Below are 19,221 nucleotides of genomic sequence, written 5' to 3' on the forward strand. Positions count from 1 at the left end.
TAAAGAAAACAGTGTGAATGATACCAACAGTAGTTGAAAGCACCAGTCAGTTTCATATGTTGTACACAATGTCTGTAAGTTACTAAGATACACTAACTAAAATGAATGGACTTATAAAAGGACAGAGTTTTATTTTTTTCTTATATCTTATGTTTCACATTTTGAATAAGCACGTGTTCTGTGTGTTTGTAAGCTGTACGTTCATTGCTGTGTGTTCTGTAAGTAATGATACGACAAAAACAGCCAGTCAGGTGTCGAGCAACAGATAGCCGTAGTTCAGTTTTCAAGCTCAAATTCTTTGCCAGAGGACATAAATAGAAAAGTGTATTGCTGTCATGTGTCACTAGAACAGTTGCATTCATCTTCTTCATAGTGGGCACCACAGCTGTAAATTTTTTAAATGAATGCAGCATTTTTTCCATTTAGGCTGGATCTATTTAGACCTTTTCTTCATTTAACAACTAGCTTCAGCTTTTGAAACTGTTATCAAATGTTTTTTGTAACTGAAACAAACAGAAGCACATCAAGTGAATGTGCTGCAGTTTTCATATGTATCACACCTTGTTCTATCCAAAATGCTTGATAATTGCATAGAAAGATAGAAGTATTATTTCTTAGCTTTCACACAATTGACTAATTGTGTGCTCCTGGGTGTTCAACCAAGTTGTTGTTTCCATTTAATGCTTGGCGCAACACCCAGAAACACACCATTAAGTAAAACTAGTTGTAGAATGAAGAAAAGAACTAAATATGTACAACCTAAATGGAAAAATGATTCTGTTGTGCAATTTCATTTCTGGTAAGCATCTTTTACGTTTGAAATCAGCTTTAGGATTCAACAGCAGTGTCTCTAACTTTGCATTACATTAGCCAGACATTGTAAATGCATATATAGCTACTGTTTTGGGTGTAAGGCACCATGATAATGTGCTGATTTTGTGTGAGTAATTGTTACCATTTACCCTTAACAAGATAGGTCTTTTTGCATGCTGTTGTATATGTTGATAAAAGAAAATTGTGGAAGACATAAACAATTTACTTTTTTTTACAGCTTGGTTTGAACTAGATGAGCAGCATAATACCAAAGTGTATGTGAGCAATCTTCCATTAGACATCACAGAGCAAGAATTTGTAGATGTAATGCAGAAATGTGGATTGGTGATGCGTGATGTTGACACTGGCAAGATGAAAGTGAAGCTGTATACTGATCCTGTTTCTGGCGAACTTAAAGGTGATGGCCTCTGCTCCTACATAAAGGTAAGAGCACAACAGTTATATTAGTTTGAATATCCTCTTTGTGTATTGCAGCTACAGGAGCCATTGTGAGAGACTTTTTGTAGACATTATCTGCTCTGGTTTCACTATGAGAGGATTTAGTGTAGTATGATACTGAAATGCTTCCACAGGGTCCACCCCCTCCCTTCTCATCTTGTGGCTTCGCATTCTGTGATTTTCATCTGGTTGCTGAATAATTTATCCATCCTTCAGTCATCTTTTCATTTTCTTTCTCTTGTGTTTACCTTTTTTGTGTATCCAAAAGGGTCACAGGATGTGTAAAATATCAAATCATTTCCCATACAAATCACCATTCGTGTACAGTAGCGAAGCATCCATTAAAGCTCTAAGGCTGAGCCTACGTAAATGTTTTCAAATATTTTATGTTTGAACTTCATATATGCACCTGCCAGTATACTGCACCATTCGTCTAGCTTTGCAACCAATAGCAGCTCGGAATTCTGTGATTGTTACGAGCATGTGCAGTAAGCTCGTTTCTTTCATGTGGCAGACTGGAGCTTCTACAGTGTGGATACGGTTTTTAAAGCTGGTGTTTGATTTGTTTCTACTTCTCATCAGCAGGTGAACACAGGGCAAAGTGTAAGGACAAGTCTTTCAGCAGTTCCCTAACAGATAATGCTACTTCGCATTGTCTTGCATGCTACCAGCAAGCCGGGCAGAATGAGAAACTATTAACTATTGATTTAACCATTTATTTAAAGCACAAAGAACATGAAGACATTCATAATTTATATAAAATTAGTGTGACATAAAATAAATGTGAATGCATCATCGGATGTTGTAAGACGACAGGAAATAGCTTACCTATTTTCATTGTTATTCAGATTCAAATTTATTAGCCTTACTTATTTGAAACATTGGCAACTCTGTAGTGTGTCTGTAGATTTTCATATCAACCTTACTAAATGTGCTTATGGTGAAACCTTTTGTTGTTAAAATGTAGTAACCAGTAGTAGTGATTAACTGATTAGTGAAGTATATTTTGGTGTTCCCTGTCGCATGTGAGGAGCTATAAACAGTCTGACTTGACATTGCATTGTCAAAAGGAAAACTGTAAGTTGTTTAATATTGAAATCATTATGTTGGAAAGCATGGTATTTCTGACTACTTCAAACTCCCATGGACACGTTTATTTTATCACAACACTTACTGAATTTTTTTAACTGAAAACCTTGCATTCTTCTCTCGTCTTTCTTTAGAAGATAAACTCCTGGTGAAAGAAAGAAACTCGACACCTTGTCTGTGTACTAAAAAAATCTTATGGAAAATTTGTAAGACATTTCCTAACACAATGGTACAGTTCAAAACCATGGTTCTGTGGCAGCATTCTAATGAACAAACTTTTTTGCTTTTACTGTGTACTATTTAGAATGGGTAATGACCATTTTGAATGGAATAGGTGGGGAGTGGGGGAAGAGAGTCTTCAAAATTTCCTTTCGAAAGCAAGAAAGCATGACCGTTCCATTTCACATATTACACCAGCTGTTAAATACAAGCAGATGGGTGCAATAAGAATTGATCATGTTTTTTCAGAAGCAGTATGCTTGGAGGCTTCGAAACACACCGAGAAAGTCGATCGAAACAGAAGTATAATTTTATTTTGACAATCTGCTTTTTAGCATGGGGTGGAGGAAGAACCATACATGAAAGATCATTTAGCTTCCGATGGAGTATTTAAAGGTGCAATCTTTGACACACAGAATGAATTAATAGCTTGTATTACAGATGTTGTCAAAGAACAAATTTCAAGTGAAGTTAAAAATAGTTCTCTTATATCAGTACAAGCCGACAAAACAACAGATGTCTCAACTAGAAGTCAGATGGGTGTAATTTTTCGTTTTGCAAATAATGAATCAGGAGAAATACAAGAGAGATTCATAGAGTTTTGCGACTATCTAAAGATCGGAGTGCACAAGGCATAGCCACTGTTTTGTTGCAAGTGCTTAGTAGTTGGAATATTGATAAAAACAAATTAGTATTGCGAACATTAAGACAACTGCAGTGCAATGAAACAGGAAAATTATGGAGTCCATTCTACTGAGAAATAACTGCATCCTCATGCTCTCTTTATCCACTGCTATGCACATCAGTTGTACATAGTCCTCCTCTGTGCCTGTAAAAAAATTAGGCAGTTAAAAATTTTTGTGGCTAATCTATCAGGATTTCATGCATTTTTACCTGTTCTGGTAAAGGAAGTGAACATATGAGGGAAAGGGGATTTAAACTACCAGGTCATTGTGAAATAAGGTGGAATTTTCATTTAAACAGTGCACAAACCATTATTCTTCACTATATAGACCGGAGAGCAGCGTTTAATGATGTGATAAACAATGAAGGGTGGGATGATGGTTCTTTACATCAAACAAGTGGACTAAATGGTATACTAGATGACCAAATTTTTCTTTTTCTATTGCAGTTTTACAGCTTGATTTTCCAGCATACCAATGTCTTGTCTAACATCGTGTAAAATAAAACTGTGGACGTAAGACACTGTAAGCTTGAAATTGAAAACTGCATTAAGACTGTTGAAAGACTAAGATGTGAGGAAATTATTCTGAAATTCGCAGTGGAAGCTAAGAGCCTTATAAATGTAGCAGGAGTATCTGAAATTGATTTTAATGAAACGGAAGTAAGTATTCATAAATTGAGAAGGCTAGTATTCGAAATGATTGACACAGTGGCAGTAAACATCAAAACTAAATTCTAGGACTTTCATGAAACAGGTTTTACGGAACTCGTAAATGAGAAAAAGTGCTCAGGTTATAGTAAGTCAAACAATTTCCCTATATGAGAAGTTGAAAAACTACTTAAAATCCAGCATATCCTTTATTGACAATGAAAAACTGAAAAGAGAACTTATGTTTATTTACATCGTGGTTCTGAGCACTATGGGACTTAACATCTGAGGTTATCAGTCCCCCTTTATTTACTGCAGTGGGGATAAACTTCTAGAGCCTCAGGACATCCTTAAATTGCTTATAAACAATGGATTAAAAAAAACATGTTCTCTGAATGTATGAAATTACTGTCCTTAGTTCTTGTGATTCCAGGAACCACTGTGTCTTACAAAAGAAGTATGAGTACATTAAAATGTGTTAAAGGCCACCTTCGCAACACAATAACAAACAAGAGACTGTCAACCTTGGCTATTTTGACTATAGAGAAGGGAACTGTGAAATCTGTAACCAATCGGCAGGATTTCATATCTCATATCATTGATGTTTACTCTCAGAAAAAGGACAGGAAGATGAAACAATTTTATAAGAAGTGTAACAGTGCATTATTGTGTGTTACATTTCTATGAATGTGTAGCTGTTTGCTATTTTTATGCCCTTATTTATAACAATTTCTGTAGTAGTTTCAATTTTAGTAGCAATATGTAACTAAGTTACTTTTGCAATGTTTCTGTTTCACAAGATTTGTTTTCTTTTTTTGAAATTCGTAATTCTCACTCTACCCTACAAAAAATACCACACTTCGCTACTGTTTGTGAATGATTGTTCACATGACATACTTTAGTTGATGATTATGTTAATGGCTGTCACATATAATGTGCTACATAGACAGGATGTTCTTTCACTGACACAGACACCTTGTTATCAAAAGTGATTTATTTCAGCGCTAGTCCAAAGAACGGTCATGGTTCAGAACTCTAATGTTTCCGAGCACTTGGAGACTGATTAGAAAATTTAATCTGCTTTATTTCACTTATAAAATGAGATACTAACTTAGACACACCTTTAAGTGTTATTTGATCTATTCTGGATCTTGAACTTAGTGGCCATTAAGGATTGTTGGTGAAGAACGCAACAAACCAGAAATACTTTTAAAAATTGGTGTGTTTAGTATGTGGTGTTTTTTATACCTCAACACGTAATTCACCATCCTGAAAGGGCATGAGGACCAGATCAGGAAGGAACACCGACAATTAGAATGGACGTAATTGTATATACTTCACATCTTATCTAATACAGGCACATTGACATGTTTTTTTTTATCTGCACAACATATAAAGAGGCGGTAAATACTTAAGTATTGTTGTGGAGTGCAGGAGCAGACAGGACAGTGCTGGTGAATAGAGTACTGTAATTGAAAATGTCAGCCATCTGAAGGTGGGCACGACAGCTCACAGTTGGTAATGGCATTAAAATAAAACTTTTTAAAACTATCTGTGGCTGATTGTGTTCTTCACCAACACCTTTAAGTGGGTGGAATCTGTAAAATCAAGTGTTGTAAGTAATGGAGATGTCTCTTGCAGCAACATTGACACCTGACTAAAAATGACTTACTAGTTCATGGCGCCCTCCATCAGTAATGATGGAGTTCAATATGGTGTTGGCCCACCCTTAGCCTTGATGACAGCTTCCACTCTCGCAGGTGTATGTTTAATCAGGTGCTGGAAGGTTTCTTAGGGAATGGCAGCCCATTCTTCACGGAGTGCTGCACTGAGGAGAGGTATCGATGTCGGTTGGTGAGGCCTGGCATGAAGTAGGCATTCCAAAACATCCCAAAGGTGTTCTGTAGGATTCAGGTCAGGACTCTGTGCAGGCCAGTCCATTACAGGGATGTTATTGTCGTGTAACCACTCCACCACATTCCGTGAATTTTGAACAGGTGCTCAGTTATGTTGAAAGATGCAATCGCCATCCCAGAATTGCTCTTCAACAGTGGGAAGCAAGAAGCTGGTTAAAACATTAATGTACGTCTGTGCTGTGGTAGGGCCACACAGGACAAAAAGGGGTGCAAGCCCCCTCCATGAAAAACATGACCACACCGTAACACCACCACCTCCGAATTTTACTGTTGGTACTACACAATCTGACGAATGACGTTCACCGGGCATTAGCCATATCCACACCCTACTATCGGATCGCCACATTGTGTACCATGATTCATCACTCCACACAATGTTTTTACATTGTCCAATTGTCCAATGTTTACGCTCCTTACACCAAGCGAGGCATCGTTTGGTATTTACCAGCGTGATGTGTGGCTTATGAGCAGCCGCTCGACAATGAAATGCAAGTTTTCTCACCTCCCGCCTCACTGTCATAGTACTCTGTCAATCAACAGAGGAGGTTGGCCTGTACGCTTTTGTGCTGTACGTGTCCCTTCACGTTTCCACTTCACTTCACTATCACATCGTGGACCTAGGGATGTTTAGGAGCGTGGAAATCTCGCATGCAGACATTTGACACATGTGACACCCAATCACCTGACCACGTTCGAAGTCCGTGAGTTCCGCGGAGCACCCCATTCTGCTCTCTCACAATGTCTAATGGCTACTGAGGTCACTGATATGGAGTACCTTGCAGTAGATGGCAGCACAATGCACCTAATATGAAAAATGTATGTTTTTGGGGGTGTCCAGATACTTTTGATCACATAGTGTACCTTAATTAAAACTGGAAAATAGCTTCATTATTATTATTATTATTATTATTATTATTATTATTATTATTCAACTGCGGAGCTAAAGAAGGATACTGTGAAGAATATAGTGAAGCATACTCCTGAGGCTCACCCGTGTCTATTTCACTACAACTGTTGAGGCTTTACTGGTGGTGATTCTCAGCATATGTTTGATAGGTATCACGATACGCTACAGGGTAGCATTATATATTGGTGTGTGAACAATATGAATGTGTGGGATCGCAGGTGCTCATATTTCTAATAAAAGACACTAACGAGCCTGGAAGTTAGACGAATGGCAAGTCGGACTGGTGTACTAGAAGCACTGCAAGGCAAGCATATCCACCAGTACAGCATATTCCCAAGCATTAGGAATAGTCCCAGTATGCACATTATCCCACTTGGGATATTGTGCACCTGTTAGCAGGTCACTGTCCAAACCCCAAACATCTGCTTCGAATAGGATGTAGGAACACACAAATCTGTGAATGGGGAGAGGATGGTTCCACTGTTACGTTGCTCTCAGTTGTCCCCATTTTCAGGCGGAGAGGGAATGCAGACAATTAAGATTGTGATCCGCAAATAGCTGTAAATGATCAGACTTATGAACTACAGTTAATATGATTAAACATTGGATATCTGAAAACAGATGTTCAACTTTCAAATTAAGTGGACACTTTGAATATCAAAATAATAACAACAGATCTGAAGAGCAAAGTAGAAGACCAACAAAAAATGTTTCCTCCATTATAGAGAATGATAGGCATGAATAAAATATAATTGGGAGAAAATGTGAAATAAATAAAAATCGCAATATCCCCTCACACAGACATGTGTAAACTTGAGGATTGCTGAGTCATTTGCATACCAGTGGGGACTGTGTAAAATAGTGTAGCAACAATAGATTTAGGTGTAGTTGTAGTTGAAGCTAGTCAGAAAATCTCTAGATCGTGTGAGACTGCCGCTAACAGACCTTGTAATATAAGCTGGAAGTTTAACATTCATTGCTATCAACATAATTTATAACTATATATATAATGGAAGGCAATATATGTTACCATGGGTACTTAAAATGTATGACTCATTTATAATTTGAAGATAAAAGATGTAAAATTCATGACAATAATGTAGCTGTAGGATTCAAAACACTTTGCTTATAATTGTATGTGGTTCATGGTATGGTTTCTTAGTGAATGTTGGTTGTAAGATTAGAGTGCTAAGTTCCAGTCTCACAGTAAAAGTCAGTGTGCTGACCGCCTAAGTGTGTTTCAGACTAAGATTAGGAATGACAAGAGCCCAGTCCTCTGTCAGGCCTATGAATTTTTTTCCTGTTATTTATTGCCTCTCTCAATGGCAATGATTTGTGTATGCGAAAAATATCAAGTTACACTGTAGTTTGGAGTCCACATTAAACTGTAGATCAGTTAGATGGTTGGAGGAACGCAAGCCGTACCACTTCCAATAGAACCATGCCTAGTGAAGCACTAATATGTTCAGACTAACTTTTGGGTTAATGACACCTGTACCTTAGTAAAAGTAAGTTTCTCACTGGTAGCCAGTAGAATGACTTCCCAGTTATTGTAACAGTACTGAATTAAACCTGAATATTGGTTCCTGCATACTACTGTGTTTTCCTCATATTGCTCCTGAGTTGTTCTAACATTAACTACCTGGTATTTACATACATTGTATGTAATAATGGTTCTAGCACACCCCCTGTGGCAAACCTGATGTGCCTTCAGGTGTCATTATGTGACTAACATACCGAATCATGTTTGTAAGATGTCTTCATGACAATTACATACTTTTTTTCTGTACTAGGTGAAGTGCAGAACTTTTCAGCTTTAAAGAAGTGAAAAAGACAAAGAATTAACATGGCACTGTTGCCTTGTGAATGGAAATAATGAGCTGGGTTTCATATGATTATTGCTTTTGGAATATGTGTTGATTCTTAGAGAGAAATTTAGAAGGATAGATGATTGGATGATACCTTAGGGTTTCATGAATTTGCTATGTCCCCATCGTACACTTGCAGTTCAGTTCAGTAATTTGTACAAGCAGACAGGACTATTTAATAATGTCCATTGAGATTAAACATTGGTGAGGTGTGTTGTTGGTTCCAGCACATTCATCACTTTTCAGCAATTAAAAAATGATTTCTGGTGTTCATGTGCTGCAAAATTTGTGCTAACCATTTTTGGTATTGTGTCTGAAGTATCTTGCAATATTCTTGAAAATAAAATGACCACGGATATTTTGTTTTTCTTTCTTGACAGTTACTTTATTACAACTATTTGCATTTTGCTGACTAAAGGATGCATCTTCATCTTGAAGTAGACAGTACTGATAAAAATCATATATCACTCCTACATATAATGTTCTTGTGTAGCAAGAACATCTTCATATCTTTGTTTTTCAGTTTCTTTTCCAAGTAACGGATTTGTAGTATGGTAACCCATTTTCTTGAAAAGTGTGATGCCTGCTGCGACTAATACACTCCTGGAAATTGAAATAAGAACACCGTGAATTATTTGTCCCAGGAAGGGGAAACTTTATTGACACATTCCTGGGGTCAGATACATCACATGATCACACTGACAGAACCACAGGCACATAGACACAGGCAACAGAGCATGCACAATGTCGGCACTAGTACAGTGTATATCCACCTTTCGCAGCAATGCAGGCTGCTATTCTCCCATGGAGACGATCGTAGAGATGCTGGATGTAGTCCTGTGGAACGGCTTGCCATGCCATTTCCACCTGGCGCCTCAGTTGGACCAGCGTTCGTGCTGGACGTGCAGACCGCGTGAGACGACGCTTCATCCAGTCCCAAACATGCTCAATGGGGGACAGATCCGGAGATCTTGCTGGCCAGGGTAGTTGACTTACACCTTCTAGAGCACGTTGGGTGGCACGGGATACATGCGGACGTGCATTGTCCTGTTGGAACAGCAAGTTTCCTTGCCGGTCTAGGAATGGTAGAACGATGGGTTCGATGACGGTTTGGATGTACCGTGCACTATTCAGTGTCCCCTCGACGATCACCAGTGGTGTACGGCCAGTGTAGGAGATCGCTCCCCACACCATGATGCCGGGTGTTGGCCCTGTGTGCCTCGGTCGTATGCAGTCCTGATTGTGGCGCTCACCTGCACGGCGCCAAACACGCATACGACCATCATTGGCACCAAGGCAGAAGCGACTCTCATCGCTGAAGACGACACGTCTCCATTCGTCCCTCCATTCACGCCTGTCGCGACACCACTGGAGGCGGGCTGCACGATGTTGGGGCGTGAGCGGAAGACGGCCTAACGGTGTGCGGGACCGTAGCCCAGCTTCATGGAGATGGTTGCGAATGGTCCTCGCCGATACCCCAGGAGCAACAGTGTACCTAATTTGCTGGGAAGTGGCGGTGCGGTCCCCTACGGCACTGCGTAGGATCCTACGGTCTTGGCGTGCATCCGTGCGTCGCTGCGGTCCGGTCCCAGGTCGACGGGCACGTGCACCTTCCGCCGACCACTGGCGACAACATCGATGTACTGTGGAGACCTCACGCCCCACGTGTTGAGCAATTCGGCGGTACGTCCACCCGGCCTCCCGCATGCCCACTATACGCCCTCGCTCAAAGTCCGTCAACTGTACATACGGTTCACGTCCACGCTGTCGCGGCATGCTACCAGTGTTAAAGACTGCGATGGAGCTCCGTATGCCACGGCAAACTGGCTGACACTGACGGCGGCGGTGCACAAATGCTGCGCAGCTAGCGCCATTCGACGGCCAACACCGCGGTTCCTGGTGTGTCCGCTGTGCCGTGCGTGTGATCATTGCTTGTACAGCCCTCTCGCAGTGTCCGGAGCAAGTATGGTGGGTCTGACACACTGGTGTCAATGTGTTCTTTTTTCCATTTCCAGGAGTGTAGCACTGAACCTTTCACTGACCATTTCTATTCATACGGCAAACTTACATAAGACTGCAGTATGAGAGACATGTAATTTGGAATGGAGACAACTTATGTGTGAAAGATTGTGACTAATTCTCTCACTGCAGCAGTTCTTCAGTATCGGCTCCTTTCCTAATTTTCCTTCATTTGTTGTTGACAAAAAGCTTGGTCATACTTTTTGTTGGGTAACTTCCAGAAAACATTGCAAAATTTGCTGTTTGCATCAAGTTTATGCTACCAAAAGTCTTATTTGTGTGTATCGGTTCACATTGACTATTAAGTCAAACTTGAATTATTTCTTTTCATTATACAAAACTGGACCAGGAAAGTATTCTAGGCAATCTTGTTTGGTTTGAATAAAATGTTTCTTGGTTTTGCATCACATCATATTATGAAATTGAATCAATGTTTGGCATTCTGCCGCAAGGACTGTTGCCAAAAAGTTTGCTGAGAACAACTCTTGCAACAGAAGCCAAAATATCAATTAAATCTGATAATGTGAACACCAAAAAATTTTATTCTTACGTCGTATAATATTGTTTGATACATGTGGTGCAAATAACTCATAAAAATCACTTTCATACATAATCCACTGTGTTTTCTTTATCATTTTTATTTCTGCAGAACATTTTGGCCACTACTGACGTGTCGGATCATTTAGTCCACAATCAAAGGTGAATCTGTGAGAATGCAGCAAATCCATCACTGGACAAAAGATAAGATTAATTCTGCCATCTCTGATGTGGACTGCAAGGGGGATGTGAAGCTGCTCTGATTCGGGATGTTGCAGAGTCCCCAGTGTTGCTGTGGCTGTGTGGATATATGCATTTTTTTGACACAGTAAGATTCCTGATTAGTAGTCCTGTCACTCCTGTGAATTGCTGATTTCAGTTTCCCTTGCCACAGGATGAAAAGCTACACTGTATTTTATTTTTCTAACTTCCTTTAAACAATTCACATCTTTTTGGAAGAGTGAGTCAGCATTATGTGTAGGACTGCCATTTTGATTTTAGCTTTGGATGTTGCTAATTCAAGCTTTATGTCATGGTTCTCATTTGTAATGAGATTTTCTGTCTGAAGACGGGTGTAGTGGCTCATTTAACTGGGCTATAGTCAATTTCTTCTCCGATCTTTGCTCAATTGAGTTAGACACTAATGACCTTACAGTTAATTTGATGTTAATCTGTAACCAACATTCACTTTGTTGAGATATGTTTGGTGTGGAAATTCATGACATACGAAATCACCTTTCAGTACTTTTTTGAATATTTCTTTTTTTAGTCCTCCTGCTCTTGAATATTATTGTTGTTCATCATTCTATATGTGGACATTCTGCATAAATAAATTTTCTTCAAGACCTGCTTCTTATTGTCCTATATTTTCATAAGAGAACCCCAAGGTTTACTGGTGGACTGAAGTTAAATACCACAGTATGCACGCACAGGCTGTGCATTATGATTTACATTAGCTTCCTGTACTATTCCGAAACCATAATTCCTCTCTGCTTCAGTCTTTTGTGTGCTGAAAATATTATCAAGATATCATTTATACTTTTGGTAATAATGAGCGTAAATCTGCTTTTTTTCGTGAAATGGGAGACAGAGATAGCAATACGCAATACTTGTAGGAAAAAACAAAAAGTAACAGTAAGGATGAAAAATAACCTGAAGATTTAATATGCTTGATGAAATAGAAATGCTGGAAGTCTGGTGTACCGACCTGGTGAGTCTGAAAGCCCACCAGGAGGTGTGGGCCTCGATCACAGCTGCTAGACAGCACTGCTAAAATCTGCGAGTACTGCAGTTGCCACTACGGCACTGGCTATGGAACCACGACTGTCAGCACTCCGACTGTCCTTTGAAGCTAACAGCACAGCCGCTCTATCAGTTATGATTTCACTGCACTCTTGTATTGATCTCACCACACATTGTAGTTTGGTTCTGGATTCACTACGTCTTAGGTTTTCAATCATGGTTTGCTTGCTGGACTTGTTATTCCACTGTGCCACATCTTTTGTTTGTCTTTCTTTCATTGTTGTCCATTTTTATACCCTCAGGCAACTCGCTGTTGATGCCATGAGTCAGTCGGCTAATTTCTGTAAGTTCTCGAGCCGTTCTAGTGATGTCTGCTTCCGGCCACTGTAGAAAGGAATAAGGGTGACAACGACTCATTGTGTAGTTGTGGCATTGACTTGTCAATAGACACACAAACAAGATGGACAATGTTATTAGACTTTCAAATCTAACAGTGAAATCTCACACACACACACACACACACACACACACACACACACACACACACATACACACACACACCTGTTCAGCTATATTGTCCTGGTCAGACACTTTTTACCAGCACTGCAGCGTGACTAGGATGAGGAGTTGTACGTAGGGGCCTCAGAAAGTAAGTTACACCATCGTTCCATTCTAAGACCATTGTGCATGTTTTCAGAAAAGAGTACATGTTCCGGGTTTCCTGCAGAAACAATTCTGTTTTGGTACGGATAAAAAACATATCACATTGTGGGAGTGGAATAGCGTAGCAACTGGAAACATACTCCAAAATTGAAAGACATTGAACAGTACAATTATTGTGTGCAAAACATTTAAATTGCTCACAAATTCACCTTTGAGATTCTGTTAGTGTATGGACCAAATGCAATGCTGTGTGCAGCCATAATGCAATGGTGCCAACTACAGTATAACCCTGCTTTTACATTCCCGGAATTAACGTTTCCTGCTGTTTACAACAATTTTTATCATTCCCGTCAAATTTCCTATGTCCACAGTGTTGATTTGCACCCAATTTTACATCAAAATATGTATAATTTTCCCGCCATTTAAGCTTTACGAAAATATTATCCTGGAGAAAAATAACGCTGGCAGGGTGTTGACCGTCCAGTAGTGTTTACAAATATTACGTGGTTAACTTTCTTGACACCAGGGCACTCTACTCAATGGATTTGATCTGGTAAACGTGTGAAAGTTGGAACAATTTGTGCCTTATCTCCCGCTGTCGCCAAGCATTATTTGACTGATGCGAGTAACCAGGTTTGTTCGAATAAAGATTCATGACCAATCACAACCATTTCCAAACTGTCTCTACTGCGCAAATGCAGTTACGTGATTGGTGTGATCATCGTGACACCTTCGTCGAACCATATTTAGCATGTTTCAGCGTGAAGTTACACAAAAAAATAATGTGAGTGATAGTTTGTGTGCATGTGGTTTTCCACATAACTGAGAAGGACAGTACCTGATAACCTCAAAAAGACGACTACAGTGCAAGAGACGCAGAATAACACTTAATCAAACACCACACAAAATACTTATGTACATATTTGCACTTGACAACGAGAAAAGATTCTCGAAACACGTCATGCTAAGCATGAAAAAATTAGTGCCGTATTTCATTATTTAAATAATGAATGACAGCTTCAGGCTTTCAAAAACATCAACTATGACATAGGAAATTGAGTCAAATGTACCTACTTCCCAGACAGTTATCAGTTCCAGTTACATCAGCGGTTCTTATTTAGATAATAAACCTTTATTAGATAATAAAGTAATCCCTGACAAGTCTTTTTGATACCTGTTATGTACATATATCACATAAAGTGTGAAAATGCAAAGGGGTATCTTCTTTGTAACTTTTTCATCTTAAACAGTGATTTCCCACATTGTACATTCCCCCATATTTGACATGTTTTTTCTTTCTTTCTTTCTTTTCTCTCCCACCCACCCCCTTTTTTTAAATAATGTGGAAAATAGTGTCATGTGTCTATGTCACATTGAAGCATAGTGCAGCATTCAATAAAAGTTAGTTGGCCTACCATAATAATTCATAACTTACTTTTTGAAGTCCTGTCATATCTAATGGAGTGTTTGAGGGGAGAAAAGAGATATGGGATGGAGGGTTGGAAGACAAGGAGATGCTGCAACAAGTTCACTGGATTGTCCGTAGTGTGCTCCTCATTTTTGGGCAAGACCATAAGCAGCCAAAGTCCTGGCAAAAGATATTGTTAAGCTGTTCCATTATGGGGTGTTATTAGTTAATGAAGTTTTCAGCTCATTTCTAGGAGTGTTTTGAGAATTAGTGAAGTATATTAATATCTACTTTCCTTATCTCTAGGAATCAAGAAGTTAACTTCCTTGGACCATTTACCAACCTTTCTCATGGTTACATGTTCCACCCACCACCCCTTTGTTTTTATTGGAGTCGTAGTTACATCTTCCTCTCCATTGCATTCTGTGATATTTGTGTTTGTTTTCATGACTCTTCTAGTAATTCCCAACATGCATCTCTCCATTAAATGCTGGGCAGCCCTCAGTTTTTTATTGTTTCTCTGCTGTAAGTCAACACTGGTAATAAATACTGTGTATATAAACTTTTCTTTTCAGTCATATTGGAAACTTAGTTTTGAAAACCATGTTTATTTTACCAGAAGCATTCTAGACCCGATCTACATGTCTTTGTATTTATTTCGCAGTCTTTCAGTAGTTGTGTTCAACTGCCCTAAATTTTAAAAAAATCTTACTATGGTTTTCATAATACAAGTTTTTCTTCTTATTCTATTTTATATACAGGCCTACATCCAAACTTGTGCTATTAATTTCTTCCATTTCTTCAAGGTGTTTATGTTCACTAGAGGCAAGCAGAATCATGTTATCGACAACAATGGGGTTATTCAGATATGATTCATTAATGTGTATTCCTTCTTTTTCTTAGTTTAAAGACTTCAAAAGTTCCTGTAAGACTGCTGAGAACAGTTCAATTAAGTGGGCTCCATCTGCGTGACTTCTCTTACAGTTCTGAATTTTTCACAGTCTTGAAGCAATCTGATGAAAGTTGTAGTATAGGCATTTGTATTTTTGAATTTACTAATGCATTTTTCTTACAGTCTGTTAGTACAGATCTGTGATTTTGTTGACACTGAACCAAAGAATTTATAAAGAAAGACTTAGCAGAGTGTGGTTGCCGGCAATAAACTTCAATTTTAAGTAATTTATTCACTGAAGAAAGAACATTATGTTAGACACATTTTAGAACAACAAATACATATGTGCTCAAGATACAGAACAAGCCAAAGATAATTCGTGACCAAAGATGAATATGTAGCAGACAAATAATTAGGAACATAATATAGAATTACTGTTTTTCCCTCTGTCCCAACTCTGTGTAATGCTAGTCTACAACCAAAAATTTCCCAATCCTTGTGTCAATGTTTTAATTTTTTATTTGCGCAATGATTTTGTAAAAATGTCAATTAATTTATTTTCTGTAACAATGTATGTAACATCTATTTTCATTTTCAAACATCAAGCCAAGCCTTTGACAAATGCGTGCTATATGTGTTTTAGTCTTTTATATTCCCATTAACAAAGACGGGCAATACAAGAATGATTGTCTTTGTAAATTACAAGTTTTTAATTTTTCAAAATTTTTAGGCCATGGAACAGCTTAAACCACAAATGTTCTATAACACAAGTTTCAAGCGATAGAAGTTCTGCAGTATTGTAAATTTATTATTTTTCAAATAAGTTTTCAGGCTCAAAATTATTCCATCCTTCCTCTTATTTGTATTAATTCTCAAGAACTGTCACAAATCTCCCAATTTTTTCATTTTAAATTATTTTCATATAGCCAATTTCAATTCTACAATTTTCAGCTTATCATTTCCTGTTTCTGTAGATAAGAGCTACAGTACTTTGTTTTTAGTTCCCCAACTTACAGTGTTACGAAACAAATTGATAACCATGAACTGATGTTGAGATTCCATCTGAACTCACAACGCAATCAGCATAAGCTACTACTGTTTAATTGTTTTCCCCATTTTTATAAATCATCCCAGAATATATTGTGCCTGTTATGCAACACAATATTCAGTTTAAAGCTTTCCTTTTTCATTCCTTTGGATCATTTTGATAATGGCTGAAATAATTAACAGCGTAGCGTAAATCAGTGTGTGTTGTTTGAGTTACATAAAGCAAACATGATATTAATTATCAGTAAGGCACTTCTCATGCCGTCTCTTACCATCGTCAGTTTCTGTGTAATTCAGTTATATGGATGTCTTAACTGGTTTGCATTCATTCGTAGCAAACCCTTTCATCAGATTTTCCAAATAAGTTTTCTGGCTCAGAATTATTCCATCCTCCCTGATTCATTAAATGCACCACGTATCCAAACTCACAGAAGACATTTGAGAGTCATAATTTACTGAATTTGCAGCTTTTATTACAGTCGGCTATTTTGTGTCCAAATAAAACACAGTTGCGACATTTAAAACAACTATTTTTGTGCAGCTGATCTGTACTTCTCAGTTTTGCCGATATTCACTAATTTCTTGAGTTCTCCCATGACTGATACTTTAGATGGATGTATGTGTGTGGTCCTGAGTCTAAAGCAGGTTTCATCTTAGACTTTGCCTGCTTACTTTGATGATCCATGAGGCTTACCTTCAGACTTTCCGTTGATAATATCTCAATTTCTGTTACTGTGTTAACATATTCCTGTGGTATTGTTAATGAAGATGATATACAGCATCAGTTTCTTTAACTGCTAAACCTGTTGACTGAAGATCATATATCAACTAGTCAAATTCTAAGGACTACTCACCCATTCTCGTTTTTGGCATAATGATATTCAATCACACTAATTGTTTATGATTAAGTAACTGACTAGCGATACTTTTTCTTTCAACTACATTGCACAAGTTTTTCCACATTAAAAATGCACTGCTGCTGTCTGTCATGTATTCCAGGAGGCTGTTTGCAATTTTTTCTAGTATTTTTGAATGCCTCTTTTTATCATGTTTCATATGATTTTTGAGTTTCTTGCCTTCCTCAGTTCATTACGTTTCAATGTCACTATGTGAAATCTTCGCTATTTCTGTGTATTTTTCTGCAGTGAGATGCAACAGACTAGTTCATTGAGCTTACCTTGCATTCAAAATTCCCAGTTTCTGAAATTGTTTCCATAGAAAAGTGGAACTCATTATTTGCTTTCATGTTCTTCTTATATCTTGATGTTCCAAGGTAATGAACCAGTAATACAAAAATGCTTGTGCAGTAGTTTCATTTTAAACTTTGAATTATTGACTTTCTGTGTCTGGGCCAAGAACCTGATGAAGAAAAGCTGATAGCAGAGCTTGACTGCAAACAAGAAACAATACTCTTTGCTGAGTGAGCTAGTTCCTGCAGCATTCCAGTTTTGAAGAACTGCCTTTCTGTGGAGACGTTCTGCAAATAATTTTATAAGTTCCTTTTGCATTGTTCCTCCTCCAGTTTTTTTAAATAATTTCTTTTGGAACCCCATCACTGAACATCACTGGTGTTACCACTTTCTTCATGCCTTGAATGGCTTTATCCATCACCTGACATTATTGTGGAACCTCATTATTTTAAGTATTATCTACATGTGTTTCTGATTCATGTCTTCACGTGTACAAAAACTGAAAAAACACTGTAGAAGTGCTTGTACAGTTTTCATTGTAAATTGTATTAATGTAGAGTCTGTTATTTTCAGTGCCATCCCAAAAATGCCCACAGAAATATTGTTGTTCATGTTTCTGTTACCAGATTTTGATTGTATGGTATTACATCACTCCAAGACATTTACAAACATTTTTGTTTAATTCAGTTCATCCTATCACATTCCTATTACCATTTGTGTTAAAGTATATCCCTAACTATATAGCTGCATTGTTCCATTTGATATTTTCATTTCTTTTGCTTTCTCTGTTCCTAGAACTTCTTTTCTTGTTTGCAAAACTTCCTCAGACGAATAATTTCACATTTTTGTCTTTGTCGATATAACATTCATTTTATAACATGCTACATTTATTACTTAAATTAATCTGGTAAACCTTGTTTTTAAATAAAATCTCATAATGCACATTTATGCTTTTAAATAAAATCTCGTACTGTACATTTCTGCGTTCCTACCTGATGAGTCTGTTTCTTTTTAACTTCACATTTGTTGGTACTCTACATGTTATGAGTCTATGAACATTTGAAATTTTAAAGTTGTTTAGGGCCATCAAATCTTGTTCAGTCTTATTATTGTTTCAAAGGAAAACTCTTTCAAGTAAACTAAAAAATTATGGGACAGAATTCTGTCTTATATTTTACAATTTATTGTTTGATAGAATATGGTCATTTCAATTTTAGTGCCATTTGATCTTCATCAAGTCTATTTCCTAATTATCTTTTTCTGGAATAATTTGTTGAGGATAAACATGTTGTACTCATTAAATTCTACTAATATATGACCTCTGTTCCTAAAGATTACACTGAAGAATTGTTCTCTAGTTTTTGTCCCTTATAGTGGGATTGTCTGTCATTTGTTAGTTTCTGTAACTCTTCATAGCAGTTCTCTGCTTCCTCATCAGAGTGTGAGCATACTTGTGCATTCTGTCTGAGACTCCTTCAATACCTGTAATATCATTTTTAATTTTTTATTTTCAGTAAAGCCTGTTCTGTTCCTCTGTAGTGAAACAAAGTTTCTGATTGTAATTCTGTCTCGTCTTAATTTCTTACTGCAGTTCTGATTACTATAATGTATCTCATTCT

General features: G+C 37.8%; 1 protein-coding gene across 1 annotated transcript in view; it reads left to right on the top strand.

Annotated features, from left to right (window-relative positions):
• The window catches only part of LOC126418491 (HIV Tat-specific factor 1 homolog), a 597,418-nt gene that overhangs the window by 23,056 nt on the left and 555,141 nt on the right, over positions 1-19,221 (top strand). The window contains exon 4 of the mRNA XM_050085269.1: positions 1,052-1,257. Coding sequence (XP_049941226.1) covers positions 1,052-1,257 — 206 coding nt within the window. The remainder of the gene's footprint in view (positions 1-1,051; positions 1,258-19,221) is intronic.

The sequence above is a fragment of the Schistocerca serialis genome, chromosome 9, assembly GCF_023864345.2.
Source record: "Schistocerca serialis cubense isolate TAMUIC-IGC-003099 chromosome 9, iqSchSeri2.2, whole genome shotgun sequence".
Classification (NCBI taxonomy): domain Eukaryota; kingdom Metazoa; phylum Arthropoda; class Insecta; order Orthoptera; family Acrididae; genus Schistocerca; species Schistocerca serialis.